We start from the raw sequence: 25824 nt of genomic DNA on the forward strand, positions 1-25824 counted from the left end.
ATTGTGGTGTCTGTGCTTCCCTGGACTATAAGTTTCATAAGAGCAGGGATTTTTAACTAATTTCTTTACTGACTCACCTATTTTCTTTACTGATTCACCTATTTTCTTTACTGATTCAGTCTAGAGGCTGACAAATAGTACATCAATGTCATTGAATAAATTCATAAATTAATGAATATGTAGCTCATTCAGTAAGCAGGAGGAAACTACTTAAAAAATTAACAAATGTTGTCTACAGTACAAACTGTGCTTTAGGATTTTTACTCAAGTAGCTAAGTTCTTTCAAGATTTCAGACTGTGTTTCAATCACTGCAGGTACTCTAAGCCCTCAAGAAAGGGAGACTTTGTAACTAGAGATAAAAGAAGGATACAGCACAATGAGAAATCTCAAGATGTAACCCTTTCAGAGAAGTAAAATACTTCTTCATCTTTCTCAAAGAAGTAAAACAGTACTTCTGACGAGTTATGTTGCTGTATCTCAGTAGTAGAATGACAGAGGTAATTCCATGACACCAGAATCACACCTGGGCATTCCACTCATTCCAACGTTCTAAGCTGCAAAGTTTCTCATACATCAGAATGTATCTTCAAGGGATGAAAAAAGTATGTCTCCATCCATGTCCCTCAATGCCTCCTTTCCAACCCTCTTGCAATGTCTGTTAACCACACAGTAGGAACTGCAAACTGATAGTTCAGGCCATCTCTGGCTTTCCATCAATACATTTGCAGGAGTGTATGCTGTTCTTCACAACATGCCTTCTTGGGAAATATCCCATGTCAGAGTGGACAAAGTAAACACCCAGCCTTTCCCTATGAACAGGAGCAGAGGGAACTGTGATCTTCCCATCCAGGTAAGCACAACCACCCTCTTCCATGGGTGGAGATCATAACATACTTTCGAGCTAGAAGGAGACTCTCAGAATGCAGTATTTTTGAGGTTTGCCTTTAGAAAATGAGCATAATAAAGCATTGCCTTCTTTCAGTGTCTAACACAGATTGCTAATTCTCAGAGCTCTCAGATGTTTGAGCTGGGTATGAAGTGTTTGTGCATGACACCTAGCTAAGCCAACAACAGCAGTTTTCTTGGGTTCTGCTCTCGCTGCTATCACATCCAGGAAAAATGCTTTAGGAGCTGAAAATCACTGGTTGAAAATGTTCAAAGCCAAAAACATCATCACTTTGAAAAGAGAAAAGCTGACATTTTACAAAGAAAGAGGTTAAGAGGCTTACTAACATTCTGCCTAACAAGGCAGCCCCTGAGTGAAAATGTCGTCTTCATCTCTTTCTTCCTGACCCTTTGTTCTTTGCATCACACTAGGCTACCCCAAGTTCAATCAGGTGGTCTTCAGCCTTTTATCCTCCCACTATCAGAAGGTTGTTCCTGTACCACCAGCATTTTTATCAAAATGTGTGGATGTGCTATTATATATGCAGCATATCGCTAGACAGGAAGGAGGGGTTAAGACATCAAGTCACCTGTCCTTACGTGTGTGTCCCCCAGTCACCTGGAGAGGCAGTCTTGACTTTTGCTTGGTGGTCCATGGCTCTGCCCTAGTGAGGGGTGGGATGTGCCATAAGTTGTTACTGGCAGTGTCTCGATGATGGATGAGTACTTGTCCCTGTTCTCATAACTAAAAGAACATGCAAACCTGTCCCTTGGGTAGCCTCATGTTCAGCCACTTACTTCCTAGTGTGCTTTTGAGAGAGTGTGAGAAGGTGGTATCTTCCTGAGGCTCTGCATCACAGCCAGCATGCAGAGACTGCAAATGAATGACCTGCATTATCCAGGGGTGGGCCAGCTGTGGGAGCAGGATGCTTATGAGAACAGCATCCACCATGTGGAAAGTAAGGAATCCAGGCTGAACCCCACAGCCCACAGCAATATGGTTCACCCCACTTTGGGGAGCTTTGCAGTCCTTTCATCATCTGACCCTGCCAAGGCATCCAAGCTCACCCTCAGGTTCACTGAGCCTAAGTCCGACTACGGCCTCCAGTCCTCTCTGCAAACATGCCCTTCCTGGCCTCCCTGACAGCTGCTTTAATGCCTCTGTGACATCCCCTCCAAGTCCTCTTGTCCAGCTGCTCCAGCCCTTCACTGAGCTCCGCCTCTCCTCCTGTAGACGTCACCAGTCAAATTACACAATTCAACTCCTAAATGTTCTCATATTACTTTATGGGTTATGGACCCACGGACCCATGGAGCCATGGACCACCAAGCTGAAGTCAGGACTGCCTCTCCAGGTGACTGGGGACACACACGTAAGGACAGGTGACTTGATGTCTTAACCCCTACTTCCTGACTATTAAGCCATGAGCAAGGCCTGTGTGGAATCCCTTGCCGCCCTGCCCAGTATATAGCCTATTCCTAAGGATATGCACTATAGAGAAAATAACCTTCCTCAGTTTCCCCAAGGTTAGACAGGTGGAGTCCTTTGTTGGACATGCACAGCCCTTGTGAATATTATTCATCAAATTTATTTTAAGTGTATTTAAAACTATAGATGATGCCCAATGTCAAATTTAAAACTTCACTTGATCATATTATCTCAAGCATTGTATTTCTTCTACCTGAAGAGTACAAGCATATAAAAAAAAAATGAACCTTGGGAAATTAAAAGGTGGGGGTAAACTTTTTTAAAAGTGCTTTTTGAAATAACCATAAAAAAACTCAAAGTTTTCTCTCCTCAGCTTGCCAAATGCAAGGCCCTTCTCACTGTTGGTGGACCCTGGAGGGCAGCTTGGCTCCAGCCCCAGGCTACTCACAGATCACTGGTATGGCAGGGGTAAGGGGCCGCCTGCGTCTGTGCTGCTGGTTCCAGAGCTTCCTGCCCAGTCTGCACCAAAATGATGGCTCTTTCGATCATGTCTTGCAGTGGGACAAAGACGTAGTTATATTTGAAGCCATCAGCTGGTAGATTCTGAGGGTGGAACTTCCAAGAAGGGTTTTTTGCCAAATCTGTTCGCATGCTATATAACACATTGGTCCGGATTGTATATGAGACATGGGGTGGCAGTTTGACAGACTCTGAGCTGAAGTTCTTGCTGAATAAGGAATTGTTGAAAATGATACCTAGTGGCAGAAAAAGAAAAACGAAGCATTACCATACTGCAAGGAATTGGTTATACCACGTCTATACTGGGTGAGATGGGAAAGTCTCAAGACCCTGCGACCCATCACAGCCCTCCACTCCTGCAGACTCAGAGCCCAAGCCCCCAGGGGCAAAGCTGACTTTCAGTCATACAGGCAATTGGTGGTAAGCCTGAACCAAGACCTCTTAATTCCCTGTCCAGTGCTGCTTTGTATTTTTTATAAAAGCATACTGTGGTATAATTAACACCAAAAAAATTCTTTGTTAGGTGTTTTTTGCAGGGATTTCTTCTCTTCATTGCTGATCAAGAGCAGAATCCATCTCTTCTGCACTCAATGTGCAGAACCCATCTCTTCAGGGTTACTTATCATTCGCAATTTAAATACATGGACTCTATTTTCTGCCACATGGATTCTTTGAATTGCATGCACAAAGCCTATTACAGCTAAATCGTGTCCCCTACTAAATTCATATGTCAAAGTCCTGACCCCTAGTACCTCAGAATGTGACTATATTTGGAGACAACATTTAAAGAATAATCACGTTAAAATGAGGGCCATTAGGGTGGGCCCTAACTCAGTATGAAGGCGTCTTTATAAAAAGAGGGAAACTTAAACACAGAGAAATACATAGAGGGAAGATGAGGTGCAGGAACCCAGGGAGAAGATGGTCACCTACAAGCCAATGAGAGAGGCCTGGAGAAGATCCTCTCCTCACAGCCCACAGAAAAATCCAGTGTATGCCTCCATCCAGAATATCTAGCTTCCAGAACTCTGAGACAATAAAATTCTGTTGTTTTAGTCCGTGATACTTTGTTACAGCAACCTTAACAAACTAATACAAAACCTCTATTAAAAATAATTAAATGTATATTCCAAAAGAATATGAGAGCACCACCATATTTATCTTTAATTGTTCACCCATTAATGAACAATTAAATAATGGAGCAGGGTTGACCATTGTCTGCTCTCTGCCCCAACCAGGATATCAAGATACTCTGATCAAAGTAAAAGTGATGATGCAGGAAATTAGAGTATAACTTTAATCAGGAATAACATAATTTATGTGAGATTTAACCAGAACATGATGTCATAAAATGGTAAAAGCAGATGCAGTAAATAGCATTGATCCTAGAATGGTGAAAACGTTATCAGTCACAATGGCATAAGGTACAACTTTTCATTAATGAAGGCAAATATTTCTGCTTTATTTTATGTTTTATCTGGAAAGAACTTATTTTCTTTCTGAGCTACCGTAAGACACCTTTAAGGAGAAACTCCCAAAATGACAACTTATGGGAATTGGCACCTTTGTGAACATAGTTTTTTCATTGAGTACTTACTGGCCAAGAAGCTGTTCTGCTTCAAGAGCTCATGTGCTTTAGTCTCCAGGATGTCGACAGACTGCACAGCCTGGAAACGGTTCAGTGCCACGCAGGAAGAGAGATTGACCAAGATGCTGCCTAAGAAACGGAAGTGTCTGGCATCTGTGTGGTTAAACATCTCATCCAGCAGCCCTCCTGAGCAAAGGGTACAGATTAGGACAGATCAACTTCTGTTTCCCCCCAGTGTTTACCGTTCAGATAGTGGAGATCATCCAAATGAATCTGAAAATGAATATGAATTCTTCCACTAAAAAATTGCTCAAAGGAGTCAAGTTTTGTACAAATGCAAAATTTGCCATTTACTTGCTGAGTGTAAACTCTCCCATTTTATATGCATGCTCTGTAACACTGATACATGCACATGAGAAAAAAAATCACAAAGGGTGATACAGCAGCCTAAGGAAAGGAAGTTGACGATAATAGGATAAACAGCAGAGGGAAAGTCTACATGTGATAGGAAAGACAGTTTCAACCTGGAGTCAAGTCATTCTAAAAAAAAAAAAAAATGCTTTCTCTGAAGCAGTCATTTTGGGAAAGTCATTTTGTTACATTAATTTTGCAAAAGCAATTATCAAGGAGTATCAACTCTGAGGAAACCAAATCCTCGTATAGTCTTTGTCTGGATCTGTGCATTCAAAATGGAAATAGAGTAACAGAGTAAAGTCGCAACATCTTGGCTAAGAATGCTGACATCAAACATTTTCAGGGCAAAAGGCTGAGGATATCTCAGTATTTTCACTCTGGTTTCAGGAAGGAACTAGAAAAACCAAATTATCTAGAGTAAGGCAGCATGGCAAGAAAGCCCAGAACAGGACCTCAAGAAGGAAAGCAGCAGGAAAGATCACAAAGTCCATACGTGGTGGAGCTGTGTGGGGAACCAAGCTGCTCAGGTTTGCTCTGCTGGAGGCCCTGGCAGCAGAAGATGCTGTCACTGCCCAGGGTCCCTCCATCACATCAGGTGGGGCGAGTGTGGCTTCACCCTCGATGGTACAAGAGGAAGTGATCCTGCTCATCTAGCTGGTGTGATGTTCACGGCAAAGGAGTCTCCACCAACCCTAGGACCCCCTCCTTAATGAGACCCAGAGAATTTACTTTTTGGCTCAAGATTTTATCAAAAATGTTTAAAATTAATTGAGAAAAATTTAACACACATGAAAGCATATCAATGTGTTTTTAGAAACCCACAATCTGCACAAGCACACACTGCAAATTATAAAACTGTGTAGACAAAATCAGTGTGGGACAGCTGTTGGTTGCCAGTAATCGATCACCTACTCAGCTATGGGAGCTGCTTAATCCAGTCCCAAGCAGTAGGGAGATCTCAACTCCTGACACATCCTCCTCTCAAAAAACTCTCCTAAAGGAGCTTGGTTACAACTAGCCTCCACCCAACCCCAAATCTATCAGATTGACCAGAACCATCCACTGTCTGGGAAATGCAAGCATGTTTAGAATCTTCGAAGCCAGAAAGAAATGGAAGCACATTTAGAATCTTCCAAGATCACACTTACAAATTTATATGACACTTAATCTTTCCTGCACATTTTACTTTTACCAAAGAATGATGTACTTTGGGGTGAGTGTTGAATGGCTAACATTGCTGTTCTGTATTATTCTGCTATTGAATATACGAGTGCATTTTCTATCCAGCAGTTTGTTGATGGTCATTCCTGGGAAAGTTACAGGGAAGAGGTCCCAATCTACACTCCAAGAGAGGGTTCTTGGATCTCACGTGAGAAAGAACTCAGGACAAGTCCGCAGTGCAAAGCAAAAGCAAGTTTACTAAGAAAGTAAAGTGGCAAAAGAACAGTTACTCCATAGACAAAGTAGGACAGAGATTCAAAAAAGTAAGAAAGTAAGAGGGGGAATGCGTCCACCCTAGGTACAGGATTAATTTTCTTAATTGCTGTATTTTGTAAGAATTGATATTAAGAAAGCTTTTGTTCTCCAGGTATCAGGATATCTGGACGCTCCCAAGTCTAGGTCTGTTTAGTAAACATTATTAATTTGTTTCCTTAACCATAAACATCTACCAGCTAGGAATGCCTAACTTTCTGAGAATGCAGCCCAGCAAGTCTCGGCCTAATTTTCCTAGCCCACATTCAAAATGGAGTTGCTGTGGTTCAAACACCTCTTAAAGGAACACTGCAATACTCCACACCAGACTTCCAAGTGTCCAGCTCAGAAATATTCTGTGGAACAGAAGTTCTCCATAGGCATGTCCAGTGTCAGCCCTTGACTTTGTTGTTCTCCTCTGTGGTCTGGGGGCAGCCTCTGCCTGCAGGTTCTATCACTTGCCCTCCATTCTATGGTGGCAGACAATAATCTATCCTAGGCTCTGTGTGCAGGCACTGCTTTCCATTGGTCCTCCTGCATCTCACTGACCTCCTGAGCTCAACTTTCCAAATGACAATCAGCTGCTCCCTGTGCTCACTTCCACCCTCCATTGAAGCTTGGAGCCTACCTGCCATCCTGTCCCCAGACATGGCAGCATCAGTCCCCACTGACATCAAACAGGCCTCTGCCTCTCACACTCCCTTCCCTCCTGTACTGGTTTCCCTGCTCCCAGATCCTCCCAGTTTTCTAGGTTTCTGGATCAAGTCTGGGCTTTGCTTGCTTGCCATTCAGCCTGTGTTTGAAAGGGATGTTGGGGCTCTGCAAAGGGGAACCAGCCTTGAATAAGAAATTACATCAAGATCCAACTACATCATCCTGAGGTCTGTAGAAAAATCAGTTGACACATCCTGACCTCAACTTCTTCCCTGGTAAGGACCCCTCATCCCTTCTGCCCCTTATCTCCTCAACCTTAATTGCTCAGTTTCTCAAATAAAAGACTGTTATTCATTATGTTGTTACTGCTGTTATTATGTTCCAGTAATTTGCAGATCTCAGGCCAAGACATGAGTGTAAGGATCTGGATTTCTGATAATTAAGTTTTTGCCAAATAGCTATAATAATAGTAAGGTGGCATCGTAGAAGAGTCAGTCTTGTGCCAGGTACAATTCTGGGCACTTCTGTATCATCTCACTGAATCCTTATATCCATGGGGAACTGCTAGTGGCATGTTCATTTTAAAGTGTAGGAATTAAGGCACAAAGGAAATTTCAAAACCATGATTCAAACACATGCTATCTAGCTGTGGAATCCACCTTCTTACAAATACACCAGGCTGCATTTGTATTGAGTGGAACCATACGAAACTGCTGTTTAATGTGTGTCAAAAATATTCAAACATCAGGAATTCCAGATAGCCCTCCCTAAAACATAGTAGAAGAACTACATGAAGTAAAGTTCAAGGAATTGTGTTCTTGGTTCCACCAAATATTGCAGGACCTTGAAAGAGCCAGTCTCTAAAATACAGATTATCATCTATATTTTAGAAAGAATGAAAATCTTGGTACTGTTTTCCAAAGAGAGATAAAAAATATATTTTTTCAAAAGGCATAAAGCTATTTAGTAAACTCTAAAGCAGAAGATCAATTAACTATTGCCATCGGAGCTCACACACATCTCATAGAAATCCTCCCACAGTCCCCAATTTGGTGGAGCCTGAAGGGCCTGGTTAAGATAGTCAAAATGAATACACAGAATAATGAAACAAGCTCATTGGAAAAATCAGTGAGAAGAAAATAGCTCAAGCCAGAGTTCCCAAATGGCATCAATAGCAGAAACATGTCATTGCACAGCAGTTTTCATTTCTCATTTAGTTTTACAGTCAATACTTTCTAAGGTTTAAGGCAGAAAGGGACCTTTGGCTGTTTGGATAACACAATCAAAGAGGAGCTACAAGGATCCACAGTGTCCAGTTTTCTGCCTCAGAGTGTCATGAGTCCCCCAAGTCCCCTAAAAGGGACACAGCATCTCAGAGTCCCTTGGAAAAGTTCTGAGCCTCTGAGCCACTGTGATGTACACCAGTGAGGCCTTTCCCTCGGCACTGACATGGAAAGCTTAGGGGGTGGCTAGCAGTCTGGTCCAGTCCACCTTGCTCAACAAGAGGTCACATGGTTTGGTTTAAAGAATTTCTCTTGGCATGGTGCCCATTTGGCCTGGAGATGGGGACACAGGATCTCCACTGTCTAATGGACCTCATGGACAATGGGTCAGATGGAGTTGGGTGCCTGCTTACCACCCCTCAGTGGGCATCTGACGCTGTTTAATCCTCGTCCTCTTTATGAAAAGAAAATAATTACGTACTCAACGGTCTTTTTCCAAAGATGAAGTGAAATAATGTGTAACACGCTTGACACTGTGTCGGGCACATAGAGAGTACTCAATGACTATTTCCTAGTATCACAGTTATTAATATACTACATAAAATTGTTTCTAGTAGAGGAGACAAACTCCACTGGCTTTATCTTGCTCTAAGTCTCCAATATCAGCTCAGGTAACACAGCACAATCAAAGCAATGTCCTGTGTGGCAGGGCAATTTCCAGATTTCCAGCCCCACCCCCACCCAACCAAAATGAATCACTCAGCACCCCAGTTTATCTGCTGTGGGGGACACAGAGGGCCGGAGCTGGACAGCTGGCCTGGACTGGCTGATACGGAGGCAGTGCTGACACCAGCAGTTCTTAACATTTCTTGACCGTTTCCTCTATTTCCTTCTCCTAGATGGCACTGCATCTCTGAACTGGCCCTTGGCTGGTGAGTCCATCATACTGTGCTGACGGTGCCTTCTTATATTGCACTTCTCAGGCTACTCCACCCAGGGAGAAGGGTGGATACAAGGGTGTGCAAGAAGAAGACAGGATCCTGGATGAGCCTTGAGAATTGTATACTTAAGAAAATTCCATGAAATAACTGACTTTTGTGCGTGAAAATGATATTGTACTGTTCTACTCATTTGTTTTAGTATGAAATTATGTCTCATTTTCCCCAAAACGTTGTTGCAAAAGTGATTCCTTTGGATATTTCACAATGTTTACTCCATGATTTTCCATGGGCCCTGGAAGACTGCCTAGCACCTGCTAGAAGCATTGAGGTATCAGGTTCTGGAGACAGCATTGCTGTGAAATGCTACTCTAAGGGCTGCTATTTACAGGGTATGCAATGACTGTGATGAAAACTCCCTTGAGGGTCCGTCTGCTTTCTAAATAGTGTGGGTATGAGGCTGATCTTGGATATTCTTATGTGCAATTATAGCCCTGGGAGGCATCAAAAAGCAAGACCCATGAAAAACGTGGGCCGGGATAACCTGGCTTGGGAGCATAGAAGTCGCATCGACCCTGCTGTCACTGCTACAGGAGTATAGTTCCCTGGTGCTGCAAAGCCAACAAGACGTGGCTTTGCTCCCATGGCAACTGCACTATTTATCTTGTTTTATATTAAATAGTTATTTAGTCTGTAAAAGTTTCAGTTTCCTCATCTGTAGTATAAGAAAAGCAAAATTACCATGAAACTGTTGTGAAAAGTAAACGTGGTTGAAGTTTATATATACACTATAATCTGATTTACAGCAAGTGCTATTATCATATAACAGCTATAAGGAGAGAGTGAGGCTCCAACTAATTATCTTTAATTAATTTCTCTGCATGAAGGTAAGCAGAACAACTAGAAAATGGAAAAATAAAAAGTATATTGTGCATTGTGGGGGGCCTTTTTTTAATGGACAAGTGGAGATTGTTAAATTTCGCAGGGTAGGGCAAACTAGAGACATTTTTCTATGCAGCTGTATGTTGCTGACCATTTGCTATTTAGAATAGGCTGCACTATAAGCTTGCCTAGTAAGCGTGGTTAGACATTTTAACTGCATAAAATACCAGATGTTAAACACAGTGAAGAGTGACTTGGTCTCACTATAGTGTGACTTTCATTATCTTCCAGTGGCAGAATCGAAGCTGCTTTGAAGAAGGCTGTAAGCTTTCTTATCACGCATATAATTGTGCGACATAGATACATCTACAGCCATGCATCACTTAATCACGAGGATGCATTCTGAGAAATGCAGCATAAAAAATACGGCATTAGGCAATTTCATCATTGTGTGAGCATCACAGAGTGGACTTACATAATCCTAAATGGTACAGCCTACTGCACACCTAGCTGTATGGAATAGCCTATTGCTCCTAGGCTACAAACCTGCACAGAATGTTATTGTACTGAATACTGCAAGCAATTGCAACACGATGGTAAGTATTTATCTAAACATCTCTAAACATAGAAAAGGTATAATAAAAATATAGTGTGAAAGATTTTTTTTAATGATACACTTGTATAGAGTACTCACCAAGAATAAAGCGTGCAGGCTGGAAGTTGCTCTGATGAGGCATTAAGTAAGTGGTGAGTGAATGTGAAGGCCTAGGACATTACCGTACACTATATACTTTATAAACACTGTATACTTAAGCTACACTAAATTTATTTTTAAAATTTTTCTTCAAAAATAAATTAACCTTAGCTTACTGTAACTTTATACTTTATAAACTTTTTAATTTTTAACTTTGACTCTTTTGTAATTATACTTAGCTGAAAATACAAAACACATTGTACAGCTGTACCAAAATATTTTCTTTATTTCCTTGTTCTATGAGCTTGTTTTTACTTTTAGTTTTTTTTTAACACTTTTTAATTTTTTTTGTTAAAAACTGACACACAAAACCACACATTAGCCTAAGCCTACACAGGGTCATTATGATCAATATCACTTTCTTCCACTTCCACCTCTTGTCCCACTGGAAGGGGTCTTCAGGGCATTAACACACACAGAGCTTGTTATGTGTTGTACATAATTGTGTGTGCTAGACTTTTCTATGACTGGCAGTGCAGTAGGTTTGTTTACAGCCGCATCCCCGTAAACAAGTGAGTAATGTGTTGTTCTACAATGTTATCACAGTTACGAAGTCACTAGGTGATAGGAATTTTCAGCTCATTATGACCTTATAGGAACACCATCATGTATACAGATCAATCTTGACCAAAACGTTATTACGTAGCACTAACTACAAATTAGAAAAGCAGCTCCACATAAAAACTCTTAGGTCTTAGGACACTGGGCAGATCTCCCTCCTCTGGGAGGAAAGAAGCAATATCCTTGTTGGGTAACAGTTCCTACACAATGAAGTGGATATAATAAAAATAAAATGTGATCTAGTATTCTGCATGTTGTATCACTTTGGAGACCTTGAGTACTCTCCCCATCCTAAATGATGAGGACACTGCTATGAGAGAAAGATGGAGTAGAGAGGACAAGACATGAATGGGCGAAGCCCCTGCTGAGAGTCCTAGAATCACAGCTCTTATTAGGTCTCTTCAGCTCACAATATATAGTAAAAATGGGCCAAGAAAAACACACAGGTCCCAGGGAACAAGAGGCGTGGTAAAGAAGCACAGGTAAAGAAGTGACTCCATCCTATTGCTCTAAATGAGAGTTTCTCAATCGAGGCCCTACAGACATGTTGGGCCCATAATTCCTTGCTGTGGAGGGCTATTCTGTGCAGCATAGGATGTTTAGCAGTACCCTAACCTCTACCTGTTAGGTGGCAGTAGCTGTGACCAGCTGTGACAACCAAAAATATCTCCAGACAGGACCAAACATCCCTTAGAGGACAAAATCATCCTCAGTTGAGAACTGCTGATGTGAACTGAGTCACAATAACTTCTGCTCACCAAAAAACTTTCAGTCTAGTTTTAATGCCTCACTCAAAATATCACCAAACATTTCAGCAAACCCTCTAACGTGAAAGAGAGAACTCAAAATAAACAAATAGAAAACAGTAATACTGATTTTAAAATAAACTGAAGTTAAAAATGGCATTTTTATAGAAAGGTAAAAATATCAAAGAAACGATGACAAGAAAACTCCTCTTAATTGAAAAGTCATCGTCTTCAGATTGAAAGGCCCTATTGAGGAAATCCCTGCTTAGAGTAATGGAGGACAAAATGGTGCAGATGAAGTTTCCTGCCAAGAAGAACCAGAAATTGTGAATGACTTTTAAAAAAATCTAAAAAAGACTTTAGTTTAAAATTTTTTAAAAGTCTACACATTGGATATAGTGTACACTGGTCAGGTGATGGGTGCACCAAAATCTCAGAAAGTGCCAGTATGGAACTTATCCATGTAACCAACCACCAATTGTTCCCCAAAAGCTGAGTGAAATTTAAAAAAAGAAAATCCATATAAAGACTTTAAAGAGACTGGGCATGGTGGTTCACGACTGTAATCCCAGCACTTCGGGAGGCCAAGGTGGGCAGATCATGAGGTCAAGAGATCAAGACCATCTTGCCAACATGGTGAAATCCCATCTCTACTAAAAATACAAAAATTAGCTGGGCGTGGTGGCATGCACCTGTAGTCCCAGCTACTCAGGAGGCTGAGGGCAGCAGAATTGCTTGAACTCGGGAGGTGGAGGTTGCAGTGAGCTGAGATCATGCCACTGCACTCCAGTCTGGCAACAGAGAGAGACTCTGTCCAAAAAAAAAAAAAAAAAAAAAACTTTAAAGAGCTTCCAAGGCAGCAAAAGCTCAAAGGTCTGAGATGCAAGAGAAAAGGGAGGCTTGGGAAGCCTGGTATTTGGTCCTGCCAAAAAGTGAGAGGCTGAGTCTTCTGTGGTCCATGGGCTTTCAGCTCAGGACCTACATGGTTCCTAATCAATACCAGTTTTATAGGTGAGATCCCCACCCCACCCAAATAGGGGATCTCCCCAGGAGTATAGGAAACTGGAAATTTCCCTACCAAGGCTGAAGTCCACCTCCATCAATCCACTCCATCCCCGACTGGATTAGGAAAACATGGCCCTGCCCTAGCTCTCTGCCAGAAGCAGGCAAATAATATTATCTAGAGGAAGACAGCGCCATCAGGAGTCTCAAATTTATTTCTACAATTTTCCATTTATAATGTCTGATTTCATTTTTGCTAATCCTTAATATTCCTGGAGACAGCCGATTTTGCCACAGTGTTGCAGTTGCTAAGCATGGTCATCTTCCTCTCTGCACTGCATGGCAGAATAGGAATATTAAATGCCCCTCTATGAATTATTTCATAGAACTGGCTCTCCTTGTGTGTCCAGCAAATGTTTGTTCAACACCTAAATGAATTCACAGAGCCATCAGTTGCAGAGGTACTGATAGGTGATGTTTCTATCTGAGCTTCACATTTTCAAACCCATGCAATGATTTTCAATTTACTTTTAATTCAATAATAATAATTTCTTTTATAAACTTGTTTCCTAACTCACAATTCTTGTGTTTGAATCAGAAAACTTCCTTTTTAACTAGGTTTTTTACTACTTAAGTCCTGAATCAGTGAATCAAAAAACTTCAGGCATGAACAAACTTTGGAGTGTTTCTTATCTGGACCCCTTCAGGGTCCAGATAAGAAAATAGAAACTGAGGGAGGAAAAGTGACTTGCTGGAAGTCACCTAGCAACGTCATGGCCCAAGGGGGAGGACTCGCCCAAGTGGCAGAGCCATTTGGGCAGGAGAATGCTACCATACCCATCAGCACACTTACCATATGTCTGGAGTTTTTCAGTAAGTTTGTCTACATCAATGTGCAACTGGTTTTCTACAAAGTTTCTTACAAATCTGTTTCTCAGGGCCTCCTAAAGAAAAATAATATAGTGTAACAAAAATAATCGCATTATTTTGTCTTATTGAATAATACTTATTAGACTTATTCACAATGTCATTACACAGGAAAAAGACACATAAACTAAATCCACTTAAAAGAAGTTTTAAAACACCACAATAACAGGATAACATTTGATTAGGCCCTTATCTTGAAAGACAAAATCAACAATTATGAAAATTTATCTTGGAATTGTAATTATGTATTCATACTAAAAACAAAGATTGAATTAAGTGTTTGTTTTTGGCAAAATTTTCTAACGAACCTATATGGTGATCCTTTACTTTCTAAAAGATTCTTTCCTTTACTTTGCATGGCCTTCCCCAGATGCCAGTTATAAAGAAAGGGTCTTCATTGCAAAAACTCTGAGGGAGGATTTCAGAATTTCCCAAAGCCTCTCTCAATGTTTGGCTATTCATCATCTTCGGAAGCATCTTTCATTGCTTCATCTGTCTATTCTTCTCTCATTACTATTGATGGTTCTGACTTTGCCTATTTTGTCAATGGTTTTACTGTGGAGAGTTCTCCCAAGATTTTATCATCAGCAAAATGACATCTTGCTCCTTTATTTTGCTGTTGATATGCATGTGCTTGCACTGCACTGCTCCACACTTACAACATACAATAACCAACAAGAAACTAAGAGGGAAAAACACTGATGCATCCAGGCTCCACCTCAGGATCCAAAACTGGGGATTAATTTTGGAATTTGCCAATTTCTTAGAGAATATCTGTACGCTATACAGATTTGTTCCAGCACAGGAGCTCAGCACAGGAATTCTCAAATAATATGTACCCTTTGTAATTAGCTCCTTTATTTCGCACATTCACCTTATTGCATGTGATGGTTTTAACTTATCTTGTCTACAGATGACAATAATTTATTATGAAAGCTTGGTGTTTGCTTTTCTTTTTTTGGATCTTATTTATCTTCCTTCACTGGGCATTAGCTATTTGTCAGTCAGTGTACAGGACACTTATTATGCATCATGTCACTTAATCTCAACAACATCCCCTTGAGGTTACTGCTGCCTTTTCCTGATGAAGCCGGGAAGCAGAGCAAACATAGGACTTTACCCAGAGGCTCTAACCACTCAATCTAGTGGCAGAACCAGGCCTGGAACACAGACATCGACTACTACAAACCCAAGGCACTGGGAGCTCCTGAGCATGATCCCAAAGTTAAGAAACAGAGGAACACCTTATACCATCTTATCCTATGGAAGATAAGTTCTTCAACTGGTAGAATATGTGACTTTGATTTCTGACATGGCTACTTAGTAAATAGTACTCAGGTACACCATAGACTTCACAAACAGCTGCCCAATTTTTGAGGCCAAGATAGGCTCTGTTTTATGTTCTCCTAGAACTTTGTACATTCTCAACTTGGCATTTAATATTGCGTGGGATTACATATAGTCGCAGCAGAGACCTTATCTAGTCTAAAGCACTATCTGGCCCATTAACTGCAAAGGTTTGCTGATATCTGTATTAACAAATTAGTCCATGCACAAACAAATTAAAGATTACAATACTAGCTAACACATATGGTCATGGCCGCCGTAAGAATGAACATCAGAGACCTCCAACTGCAGGAAATGGAAATGGCAGGGCCTGCTGCTGCACTCTGAATCTATGGCACTTTGCCCTGAGGTCACACCTCCCATGGGGTGTCCCTCACCAATGACCACCACATCAGGACCACTCCCAAGAGCCACAGAACTCCACTGACATGGGACCCCTCCCTTGATAACCGACTTTAGCTCTGTGACTTGCTCTCGGCCTTGTCTGATATCCATTAAATTGCAGGACCCACCAAGATGCTTCCACCCGACCATCCCCCTCCCTCCTTCCCTCAGGATCAGACTCGCATCACCATTGACAACTTCACTTTCAGACTGTCTGACCTTCCCCTTCCTTTGCTCTGCAGCCATTTCCCAAAATCAAATTCTTGCACATGTAATCCCATCTTAGCATCTGCTTCTTGGAAAACCCAGACTCACACAGTAGCATTTTCTCTGTGTCAAAACCTATTCCAAGTGCTCTATGTATCCTGACCCATTTATACCTCATAAGAACTATCACTTCCTCATTTCTCAGGGAAGAAACCCAAGGCACAGAGAATTTCAGTGACTCATCCAAGATCACACAACTGGTCGGGAGTTGAGCTGGGAATCAAACTCAAAGAATTCTAGCTCCTGAGTCTGTACTCTGAACTACCCACCTGGTGGTTAATAAATAAACCAAACATGAATTAAAATGAAAGCATGTTTTCTCATCTTATCAGAGTTTAGGTAAGTTGAAGCTACACAAATGCCCAAAAAATTATTAGGTGATCCACCTGAATTAAAGTTTGACAATTACTGATTGTCAGGCTCTAATGGAGTTGGGTCATTCTAAACTGCAAGTCATTTCTTTTTAAAATATTAGGTTGTCAATACAGAATAGGAAAAAATGATCATTAATCATTGAATAGACCTACAATTCAAAAGTATACAAACAATCTAAAAGGCATTAAGTTTAATACAGAATTTAAAGAACAGGTTACTATTAACAAATTATTAATTATTCTCACAATTATACCATCCTGCATAGGCAAAATACTGAAAAATCACAAAAAGTTTTCACACATCTCTAATTTTATGTCAGTTACATGAATCAGCTAGAACCACCATGCCTGATGTGACTCTGTAGAATCCTCTACAGGACTGCCCTGATGTCTCAAACATACCCTAGCAGTAGCTCCCCATCCCTCAGTGGTGAAGACCAACCACTCACCTGCAGCTGGTTGAACATCTGGCCACTTCCACTTCTCTGGAAAAGGCTGGACACTTCCAGCAGTGTTTCTGATACTGTTTTCAGCTTGTCCACAATATAAAAGGTGTAATTAGCCTGCAAAATGAAGAATATTTGGGTATGTCTCGTTATATTCAGCTCCAACAAGGACATTAACAAAAACTGTATATGAAGTGGCCACCAGAGCAAAGATCTACCTGCAAGCCTTCCTTAATAAAATGAAAAGTTCCAGTGCCCTCACATCACAGGTGAGTCCTCTGAGACCTCTCTCTTTGACTCTGTCCATCCAGGGGCTACCTGCCTGTTCACCACTGTCTCCCCAGTGTTGGGCTCACTGCTGGGTACAGTATATGTCCCCAGTACAAACTGAACAAATTAACAATGCTTGCCCACATTTCTTCCTCAAAAACGGATTCTCAACTAATACTTATTTGTTTTGTGGTACCCAGCACTATTGAGGATAGAATAAAATTGGTACATTTTTTCATTTATTGCTACAGGCAAAGTACACTGGCATAAGACTTATAAAAAATAATTTGGGTATCAGAAAAACACAGTCACTGATCCATAAAAAATGTACATGCTTTTCTCTCTCAAGATAAAAGAACTCTATCCTAAGGAAATAGTTTAAATAAAATATAAAGCTATTTCTATGAATATGTCTATTGCAATATTATTACATTTAATACAAAAATAGTCTAAATGCCAAAGAGACAATATTTAAGGAGGGTTTGAGGGACTAACTACATCTGCCTAGGGTCACTAAGAGACCCTCACAGTAGCACAGAAGCTGAGAAATAGCACAGCAAACAGAGAAAAACCTTGAACTCTCAGCTTCAGTCTTCCAGAATAATAGGGGTAGAGATTCTTCTAAGTATTAAGATAAATTAGTATTCCAATATCTTGGCATCAGGCCTGGCACATAGTAAATACTCAGTAAATACCAGCTATACCAGTCAAAAAATGCATACAGATATCTGAATAACACTATTAATGTAACAAATTTAGAAGATCTGTAAAATATTTTAAAACTACAAATAGAGAATGCACACACCACACACACATGCGCGCACACACACACACACACACACCCCCCTTAAAACCCCCACCCAAAAGACCTCACATTTCTAACATTCTAGCGACAGAAGGCAGCCTAGCTGGGCTGCCTCTCTGGAGGGACCAGGAGTCCTTCCAACAAACCACACTGGCCCTGAAACACCAACAAGGGGCATCAGCTTAGATGCCACTGATAATAAACAGCCAGGGAAATGTTTGTTCTGCCCCTGGGGGTAGAGGAACCACAACAAGCACCCAGGAGACAGGGCAAAGGGTATTCCACAATGACAAGTGACCTTGCCTGGAAATATTGGCTGCCCCACAGCAGGATGGCTCCTGATGCAACAAAGACCTGGGCTTCTAAGAAGTTCCCTTCTTCCCCAACTGCTGGAGGCTCCATCTCCCTAACATGGAGGCAGCTGGAGAAATCTCATCTGTCCTTTTATATGGCAACATCAGGGAATCCCAGAAGCATCAGTTAAACCAAAATTAAACTCCTATTGGAACCACAGCACACAAAGTGGACCAAGATCTGTGTGTTAAGCTAAAGTAGAATGACCACCCACAAAAATAAATAATTTTACATAAGGCTCAAAGTCCCCTATTATAATGCTCAAAATACCCAAGATACAATTGAAAATCACCCATTATAAAAATAACCAAAGAAAACACAACTTGAATTAAGAAAAGCAATCAAGGGCCGGGCGCGGTGGCTCCCAGCACTTTGGGAGGCCGAGGCGGGTGGATCATGAGGTAAAGAGATCGAGACCATCCTGGTCAACATGGTGAAAGCCCGTCTCTACTAAAAATACAAAAAATTAGCTGGACATGGTGGTGCATGCCTGTAATCCTAGATACTCAGGAGGCTGAGGCAGGAGAATTGCCTGAACCCAGGAGGCGGAGGTTTCGGTGAGCCGAGATCGCGCCATTGCACTCCAGCCTGGGTAACAAGAGTGAAACTCCGTCTCAAAAAAAAAAAGAAAAGAAAAGCAATAAACTGATGGATACTGCAGAACTAGAAAACACGGTAACGCAAATAAAAGAACTTGCTGGATGGTCTCAGTAGAAAATGGAGAGGGCAGAGAATAGAACCAGTGAACCTGAGAGCTGATCAGTGTGTGGCACCCAATCTGCACAACAGGGAAAAGGAGATTGATAGGAAAATGAACAGAGCCTCAAGTACCTGTAGGACAGTAATAAAAATTTCATATTGGTGTCATTGGAGTCTCTGAAAGAGAGGAGAAACCAAGTGGAACTTGAACGAGTGTGACAGGAAATCATGGCTGAAAAACTTCCTAAAATTGTAGAAATACAAAATCCTTCAGACTCAGGAAGCTAAGCAAACACTAAATATAATAAACTGAGAGAAATCTACATTAAATGAAACCATAATTAAACTTCTAAAATCTGAACACAATAAAAGCTTAAAAGCAGCTGGAGAACCATGACATGTTACCTCTAGGGAACACCCACTCAAAGGTTAGCAGATCTCTCATCTGAAACCCTGGAAGCCAGAAGAAAGTAGCCTAACATTTCTCATGATGAAATAAAAGAATTGTCATTGTGAATTCTGAATCTAATATAAAATCTTTTAGGAATGAAGATAAAATAAAGACATTCTCAGATGAAGAAATACTTTAAAAAATGAAAATATGGGAGGGAATCTTGGAGCATTGGGAAGGAAGAAAAAAACAACAAAAAGAGCAGAAATGTTGATGAATGCAACAGACTACCCTGTTTTCCATGAATTTTATAAAATGTATTTCATAATTAAAACATAAATCATAACACCATCTGACAGTTAAGACGATGATATTTAAAAGCAAAGAAGGAAAAGAGACCTAAGTTGAAGTGGGGTTTCCACACGTGACTTGAAGTGGAAAAATCTCAATGCCAATGAACTGTGATAAGCCACGTGTGTATGTCTGTATTGTAATATCTAGAGCCAGATGTTCTTTGTAAGAACATCATACAAAAAGATACACTCAAAAACACTATCAATAAATCATTTTTTAGGATGGGTGTCCTAATATCACGTCTTAGGGTAAGGATGCTCAAAAATGTTTAAGTAATCCACAGGAAGGCAAGAAAAGAGAAATAGAAGACACAATAGCCAAAAACTGGGAACAACCCAGATGTCTCACAATGTGTAAATGGTTAAAGAAACTGTGGACCATGCATATAAGGGAATGCTATTCAGCAATAAAAATGAATGAATTAATGATATCTGCACAATATGGATACCTCTCTAGGGAATTCGGCTAAGTTTAAAAAGTCTATCCCAAATGGTTACACACTGTACACGTGTACAACAATCTAGAAATGACAAAATTATAGAAATGAAGAACTGGTTGGTGGCTGGCAGGGGTCAGGGACTTAGGGGGAGTGGTATAGGAATTAATGGGTGTGGCTATAAAAAGTAAAGCAAGAGACTTTGTGACTGTTCTGCTTCAGTGCTGGTGATGGATACACAAACCTACACAGGTGCTAAGACTGCATAAACTAAATACACACACACACACAGAGTAAAATGGGAAATTGGAAGATAAGTGAACTGTATCAATGGCAGAATCCTGTTTGTGACACTGCATTACAAGTAGTTTCATGAGATATTACCACTAGGAAACCGAGTGAAGGCTACATCAATCTTTGTGTTGTTTCTTACAAATGCATGTAAATCTACCACTGTCTCAAGATTAAAAACTAATTTTTAAAAGAACATGGAATTCTAAATGAAGAGGTACTCACTGACCACAGATGGGTTCATTTGAACATCAGAAAGAATAAAGAGTGTAATTGACTGAAATGTATTAACCACGTTTAAATCTATGAATTCATAATCATATTAATTGATCACCTTCAGAAAATTGTAGGGAATCAATGAGGCTCAGAGCTCATAATCCCTTGTAAAAGTGTGTCAGGATTCTCAGATACCCTGTGATTAAAGTCTTATTTCCATTTTACTTCATTAGGAGAAACGTCTTAGGTTTTGGTTTCATTTATACACCACCTACTAACTTTTGATTTTGGAAAATGCTTTTTTATTATTATTATACTTTAAGTTTTGGGGTACATGTGCAGAACGTGCAGGTTTATTACATATGTATACACGTGCCATGGTGGTTTGCTGCATCCATCACCCTGTCATCTACATTAGGTATTTCTTCTAATGCTATCCCTCCCCTAATCCACCAGCCCCAGCTATCCCTCCCCTAATCCCCCATCCCGCAACAGGCCCCAGTGTGTGATGTTCCCCTCCCAGTGTGTGATGTTCCCCTCCCAGTGTCCATGTGTTCTCATTGTTCAACTCCCACTAATGAGTGAGAACATGCAATGTTTGGTTTTCTGTTCTTGTGTCAGTTTGCTGAGAATGATGGTTTCCAGCTTCATCCATGTCCCTGCAAAGGACACGAAGTCATCCTTTTTTATGACTGCATAGTAACCCATGGCGTATATGTGCCACATTTTCTTTATCCAGTCTATCATTGATGGACATTTGATTTGGTTCCAAGTCTTTGCTATTGTGAACAGTGCCACAATTAAACACAGGTGTGCATGTGTCTTTATAACAGAATAATTTATAATCCTTTGGGTATATAACCAGTAATGGGATTGCTGGGTCAAATGGTATTTCTAGTTCCAGATCCTTGAAGAATCACCACACTGTCTTCCACAATTGCTGAACTAATTTACACTCCCACCAACAGTGTAAAAGCCTTCCTACTTCTCCACATTCTCTTCAGCATCTGTTGACTCCTGATTTTTTAATGATCGCCATCCTAACTAGCATGAGATGTTATCTCAATGTGGTTTTGATGATTAGCTTTTTTTCATGTTTGTTGGCTGCATAAATATCTTCTTTTGAGAAGTGCAGACTCCAAGTTTATCTATGTGTTAATAAAAACAGGTGCATATGTTGATATTCTGCTTGTATTCACTCTTACTACCCATGTTCTTCTTCACTTTGCCTAAAATTCTCTTGAAGATCCGTCCATATCTGCTTCAACCAATTCTGTATTGATGTCCAGTCTGTTTCCCATCTCTACTGCTTACAATGGCACAATAAATATCCTTGTTTGCATGTGTGAATAGATGTTTTTGTAGTATTGATAGATATTCCCAAAATGACTCAAAGACATAACACAAATATACTCCCAACAGCAATGTATGAGATTGACTCTCTCCTAATTCCTCCAAACAACAAAATATATCAAATTTTGAGCCTTTACCATTTTGATATGAGATCTCATTTGTGGGTATCTCATTTTGGGGATCTGCATTTCTGTTAGTATTACTTAAGTTTGAACATCTTTTCATTTGTTTAAAATACATTTTGGCTTTTTTACTTTTTTAAACTATATGCTTATATTTTTGCTCATGTTCTAATGTGCTATTTCACTAATAAATTAATTAAAATTGTATTAAATAGACCACCATTTCGAAGCAGACAGGAAGAGGAATGATGGGAAATCGCAGGCATCCAAGGTCAGTCAAAGAGCAATATCCGTGCTCTTCTGAGGGTTTTGGATGTTATCTGGTCTCACAGAAAAGTATATTCACAGGTCTACTGATACTGTTGTCTTAGAGAACTGTTATTTTATACAAGATTATATCAAACAAGGCCACTTGTAAAATGTAATTACTTCTACTCTGGGCAACTTTGCTGAGTTTTGATCAAATGTTCCATATTGGACACTTTCACCCACCTGAGAGCCTTGCTGAACCACTGACAACTTGCTTTCCAATACGTGATTCAATGCCTACAGTCAGATTGCAATGAAATTTGTTCTCTCTGTGGGGCTCCCTGGGAAATATCTTGACCTGCCTAAAGGTCCTACCAGTGCCCTTCCCTATTGCTCTGCACATGTAAAAAGTCTCACATATGTGCAGAGCCTGTGCACTTCCAGCCTGTACAGATTTATGTAGACTCCAGGCTTAGGCAGCTTCCACTTCACTGGCATTTTTCATCTTTAATAAGTATCATGGAACCAAGAATTTTCATTTCTATGCAAGTTAATTATCAGGCTTTGTGTCTGTTTAATGATAACATTAGCAATAGCCTGTGTTTATTCCTCACTTTGCCTGATATTCTCCTGAAGATCAGCATATATTTGATTCACCAAATTCTGTATTGATAGCCAAGCTGTTTCTCATCTCTACTGCTTACAAACAATGACACAATAAATATCCTTTAATCTGTGTGACTTCATTTTAATTCTCCCAAAGGTGAAGACAATCATAATTCTGGGGATCGGTAAAATGCCGTGCATTGTTACACAAAGTTATTTTTTTTAATGAGATAAATTAGGTACCCAGTAGCCCAAAGTGATGATGTGAAAGAAGCCTTAGTGCACAGGGTCCTTATTATTTTATAACTAATACTATAAATATTGCCAATGAAAAGAAATTGACTGCAGAGTCTGCCAAACTTGGATTCAAGCCATTAGCTTCTGTTTTTCATCTAATAAACTTGGGAATGTAAACTTGCCCAATTCTTACAATTTTAATCTATAAAATGGATTTAATAATGCCTACCCTATGGGGTTCTTGTAAGAAGTAAATGAGGGAGGATTTGGGAAAGTGTCTGATATGGTTTGGCTGTGTCCCCACCCAAATCTCATCTTGAATTGTAGTTCCCATAATCCCCATGTGTCATGAGAGGAACATGGTGGGAGGTAATTGAATCACAGGGGCAGTTCCCCCATGCTATTCTCATGACACTAAATTATCATAAAATCTGATGATTTTATAAAGGGCTTCCCCGTTTACTAGGTTCTCATTCTCTCTCCTGCTGCCCACCACCAGAAAAAAGGTGCCTTCCACCATCAATGTTTCCCAAGGCCTCTCTAGCTATGCAGAACTGTGAGTCAATTAAACCACTTTCCTTTATAAATGACCCATTCTCAGGTATCTCTTCATAGCAGTGTGAGAATGGACTAAGACAGCGTACATGATGGTTCCTCTAACCTTATAGAAGTAAAAGTTAAATAAAGAGTGATTCAGTCTGCATTTAAAATGGTAAAATTATTGGTGTTAGAGTTCTGAAACTATGAGTAAATGTAAAACTCTTTATCTGTCCTGCTCTGTTGCTCCAGATATGATCAGAATCCACTATACTAGGCAGATGAGACTGACAGCCAATCTCTTCCCATCATAACCTCATATTCCAATGTGGAAGTTTGAGGCCAGCTCCTTCCATAGGAAGCAGTCTTCCCCATGCCCTTATCACTGGGACTCCATATCTCCTTCATACCAAAAGCAGTTCCTCTGAGGCAGAAATAGGTATATTCCCATGTGAATTTCTACTTAGAGAATATCGTAAAGTATAAAAGAAAAAAATAAAACATTGGCCCTACGGTTAAACAGACCTTGTTTCAAATGCCACCTGTGCCTCCTGTTGAGAGCTCTTGATAAGGTTACTTACCCCTAAGACTCACTTTCTTTACCTGCAAAATGAGTAAGATAATTGCCAATTCCTGTTGTAGGTATAAGGCATAAATGGGGTTTCCAACCCACATTAGCTCTTAGCAGTGTCAGCATTAGAGCAGGTAATTCTTCTCTAGCATCTCTCCTTCTACCTCCATTCAATATATGCTTGATAAATTAAAACTTATATTTAAGAACTGATGTACTTTATGGAAACCCTTTATACTTCAATAGTCTAAAACAAAGAAACCAATTTACAGCTAGCCAGTTATTAACATACCTTCTCACAACTCGAAATTTACCCTTCATTGCCTGTTCTGAAATAATAAAGTTGAGCCTTGTGAAATAATAAAGTTGAGCCTTGTAGACATTCTCCCTTGCCAACTGATACAATATTAAGCTTTGCCAGAAGACGGCCCTGGAAGGACGGTAGAGGAAGAGGGATTTTCTCTTCCAGATTCCAATGTGCTGCTTCCAACAGGCTCCCATGGAGCAAGCTCCTGGATTCCCCCACATCTAGCTTCTCTAAAGCTCAGCTCCTGCAATGTACACAAGCAGCAGCACATGGCACCTTCTCACAGGCAACATCTACAGCATCCCAATGAGTGGTGTCCTAGGGAATTCTGCTGGTGTAGCATGTCCGCCTGGATGACTTCCCCAGGCATGCCCTTTTATAGCCTTGCAGAGTTGAGAAGTGTAGAACTTCTCCTGGCACCCCAGAGTTCAGATTCCTGGCAATTACCAGGAAATCGAAGTGGTTCCTCAGTGACTTTCTCTGCCATCCTGTGGGCCATGGCTATGTGAACTCTAGTAGGGTCTAGATTTCAAGCCTGGATGGGGAAACTACTTCTAGTTCTGTTTCTTCCTTGGGTGCTCTGCCCCAGCTCTAGGGGCAGGAGTTGTTCCCTGTATCTGCCATTGCTGCATTCTTTAGAGACCTCTTCACTACTGCTAACCAATCCGTCATTACTCTAATACCTTTTTATAGTAATAATTATTCACGTTAAACTTAACCAGTTTTCTCTTTTCTTCTTGAACCTTGACTGATACATTGGCTAATAACAAAATGGAAACTGGGCTCAGGAAACAGCAAAAAAATTCAGATGCCATGAAAAGAACGAAAAGAGAAAGTAATCAGATTTCCTAAATGTGTCAAGATCACTGAAAGTACCAAAAGCTACAGTTTTAAACACAGCCTGATATTTTTTGAAAAAGAAAAAAAGCCTCTTGGGATGTGATGTTGGCAAAAGTATGAAGTCACAAAAGTTAATCTAAGGGCATGAGGCGGGTAGAGGCAGAGATTCCAATGCTTTGATGCCTCAAGTAAGGTAGGGTTCTGCACAATAACCACAGGGTGGTCACAGTCACCAGTGGGTTCCTGGTTCTCAGTCCTCAGTTCATGTACCCAGCACCAAGTCCTATTTACAGAATGTACCTGGACTACAGGGAAAACTAAAAATCGGACATTATGGATCAGCTTTCTTGCCACCAGCTGCAAGCCATCCTC

General features: G+C 40.5%; 1 protein-coding gene across 2 annotated transcripts in view; it reads right to left on the bottom strand.

Moving 5' to 3' along the window:
• The window catches only part of ABCA13 (ATP binding cassette subfamily A member 13), a 437440-nt gene that overhangs the window by 263803 nt on the left and 147813 nt on the right, over positions 1 to 25824 (bottom strand). For both annotated transcript variants that reach the window (XM_064366685.1, XM_064366686.1), the window contains exons 28-31: positions 16818 to 16931; positions 13923 to 14013; positions 4432 to 4608; positions 2764 to 3070 (exon numbers count right to left, since the gene is read on the bottom strand). In XM_064366685.1, coding sequence (XP_064222755.1) covers positions 2764 to 3070; positions 4432 to 4608; positions 13923 to 14013; positions 16818 to 16931 — 689 coding nt within the window. The remainder of the gene's footprint in view (positions 1 to 2763; positions 3071 to 4431; positions 4609 to 13922; positions 14014 to 16817; positions 16932 to 25824) is intronic.

This window comes from Aotus nancymaae, unplaced genomic scaffold (assembly GCF_030222135.1).
Source record: "Aotus nancymaae isolate 86718 unplaced genomic scaffold, 86718_ANA_hifiasm-v0.15.2.pri h1tg000065l, whole genome shotgun sequence".
Lineage (NCBI taxonomy): Eukaryota > Metazoa > Chordata > Mammalia > Primates > Aotidae > Aotus > Aotus nancymaae.